Source organism: Folsomia candida, unplaced genomic scaffold (assembly GCF_002217175.1).
Source record: "Folsomia candida strain VU population unplaced genomic scaffold, ASM221717v1 Fcan01_Sc012, whole genome shotgun sequence".
Classification (NCBI taxonomy): Eukaryota; Metazoa; Arthropoda; class Collembola; order Entomobryomorpha; family Isotomidae; genus Folsomia; species Folsomia candida.
This window is the reverse complement of record NW_019091204.1, coordinates 4,442,096-4,445,098: the sequence shown is the minus strand read 5'-3', so window position 1 is coordinate 4,445,098 and position 3,003 is coordinate 4,442,096. Positions and strand designations below refer to the sequence as shown.

Here is a 3,003-nt window from a genome sequence, read left to right as displayed (position 1 = left end):
CTCTTTGCATAAATATACATTTCAAAATTGCCCAAGTCTAGTACCAAATCCATTCGGTTTTTAATAAAAATCAATCAGACTGAGCCTTTACATGGATTTCAACTGAAAAAATAATATTTCGCAATATTCATTGATTTGAAAAGGCTTGTTACATATGTATGGTTGTAGGTTATGCAAAGGTACTTTATGTAAAGGGACCCAACGTTTGTACGTACCTACTTTATAATCATACTATTTTTGTATCCGAAGGGTCTACTTTTTAGGCAAATGTGTATAGACCATGGTACCCCCCACAGGATTAGTTTTTGGGGTCAGTTTTTATCCCTTGAAAATATGTAAATTCAACCAACAAGGTGCAGTCAGTTTTATGCCTGGAAACCGTACATACATACATACATACATACACATACATAATAACAAATAATTTTCTAATAATTGAATTGGTACTTGATTTTCAAATAATTGAATTGAATACTTGAATTGGTAATTACCAATTAAAAATTAGCCGATTAAAAACCAAGCTTTTTTATTTCAAACCAGGTCGTCTTCCCTCACAAGTTGTTTACTTAACCTTCTTGAGTATTTACACTATAATAAAATGTAATTAGAGTGTGCACAATCAATAATGAACCAAGCTGAAGAAATGGATCCCGTAAACCTCGCGTTTGCAAATCAGCTCGTAAGAAAATATGTACATATACATCATTCATCGCTCTAATTAATTTAACTTCACAAAATTTTAATCCCCAGATTTTCGACAAAATTCGAACCTTCCTCCCCAAGCTCGGTCCAACTTTACGGCTCGTTTGCAAAACCTGGAATGATCGAATTCTCTCCTCTTCACGGCCCAAACTGGTCTTAAAATTGTATCGCTACTGCTTCCAAAATCACGACCTTTGTTGTGACCCTTTGACCTTTCAACGTTTCATAATGACAATGGACCCACGACTTGCGACGCATGTGCAGCTATGGAGCAGATATTTTTGCGTATATGTGCCCGACTTTCGAAAAGAGCGAGATCAACACTTCAAGTCCTTAATGGTACGGTTGTGCATATCTACCTGTTCAAAAATTCAGTTTTCGTTCAAAAGTTAGTCATCCCGATGCTTGACTGAAGATTTTTATTAGCATTCAGTTATTTTAGTTCAAATTCATTTCATTTCACTTCATCAGACTTCATTTCTTACTTCGCCCCATATATTAAGCATAGAGGGAAGAATGGAGGGAGTGAAAAATCCATTCATTCATCTGAAATGACGGAATTTTTCAATCAGGTTCAATCAAATGGCGGGAAATTCATTTTCATTCATCAACATTTATTACCATAATAATTCACATCAATGAACTTGAACAGGTACGGTTGTCCCACCTTTGCGAAAAATTTGGCGATATGATCCAAACGCTTGTGGTACTCGTAAGGGCGTCCATGCTGCCCATCTTGTACGAATTGCTATCCAGGTGCTGTCCAAACTTGAAGAATTTGCGGATCATGGAATGGACATTGACTCCTTCTGAGCGAGGGGAGGAGACGTCCCTGGCCTGGGGTCGACTTCCGGTTCGACCCAATTTGGTCGAATTGCACATTGAGACGAGTAAAAGGAGAAACGAGGGTGTCGTGAGATTACGCGAGTTGACGCAACTTTTGGTGAATTCGGCCCCTGCCCTGAGACTGGTTATTGTCCCAGATTATGTGGAATTTGAGGATTTGAAGGTTAAAGGAAATGTGAAAGTTATCAGGTAATGGATGATTTACATAAAATGGGACGTCCTAAAATCTTAGTATTTTGAAATATTTATTTTGAAAATTTTACGTGTTTTTTTGTAATTTGTATTTAGACAGGTTTACAAGTGGGAAGTAGCGAGCGGATCGAACTGATTTGGAGGAATTTATGTTATCGTTTTGTCCGTCCGTCCATCAATCTGTCGCGGCGATTTTGGACCTTAAATTATCATGAAGACAACATATTGCAACATAGATAACTTTGAAATGTTTTAATATATTTAAATTTAAAAAAATTCGAAATATATATTAACATTTTTATGTATTTATAAAAAATCTAGAAACGTGTCTTAAAATAATTCCCTCCGGGATTGGGTATACATATGTACATAGTTTGATTCCGAGTGTTAAAGATTTCATTACCAACATTACGACGCCATAATAATCGATATTAATGATGCCGGGAGAGTCATATATTTATGTACACAGGCCAGTAATGATTCAATACCAGTTGTCGAAGAGTATGTAGTTCAAGTTAAGGTTGGTTATATACTCGGCTTTTAATCATTTAATATGCTCTCAACCTCCCCCTGGTGGATGGATGCGTTTTTCTCTATAGGGCATTCTCTTGTAAAACGATCAAATATGTAAATTACGTAAAATTGTGTATGTAATGGACTTGAAATTCAAAAATTAAAGGTTAAGTTCGCGTCAAAATTTATTTCTAAATAGTTAATTTTCATCGCTATCACCTACATATTTTCGGCCTATAAACATAATCCTGTCATTAATTTTGAATTTCAAGTAATAATTATAACCAGTCATGCCATATCCTGTGGAAAAGGTCATTCCTATAAACACAAAGTAGAAATAAATTTGTCCGTGCAAGTAAGTGGATGAAATCCAATTCGTTTACGATTGCCTTGAATTCGGGATGGAAGGATTTAACTGGCTTATGTATTACACCACTTAAATATGTAAATATGTATTTAGCTACATACTTGACATTTCAAATCGGGTATGATAGCATAAATATATAATTAATCTTACTGGGAAACAAGGACAATCGTTTTCCATGGAATTAGAAAAGGATAGGATTTATGCATATGTATGTATTCTACTTAAGTTCTATTTAAGTACTTTACTTAAATAAATGCAAATTTTGTCACAAGAAAAGCCAGCTTCCTTCTAAGTTCTACGTAAAGTTCTCAGATCGAGCTACATACATACCTTGAAAATTTACATATGTATGTAGTTGAATAAATTAAAATTTTAGCTTTCTC

General features: G+C 34.9%; 1 protein-coding gene across 1 annotated transcript; it reads left to right on the top strand.

The window, feature by feature from the left end:
* On the top strand, positions 1–1,596 carry LOC118437128. The gene is made up of 4 exons (XM_035855931.1): positions 1–679; positions 751–1,041; positions 1,355–1,544; positions 1,589–1,596. Exons 1-4 carry the CDS (start codon positions 626–628, stop codon positions 1,594–1,596), a joined length of 543 nt encoding a protein of 180 aa, XP_035711824.1. The 5' UTR covers positions 1–625.
* The last annotated feature ends 1,407 nt before the right edge of the window (positions 1,597–3,003 follow it).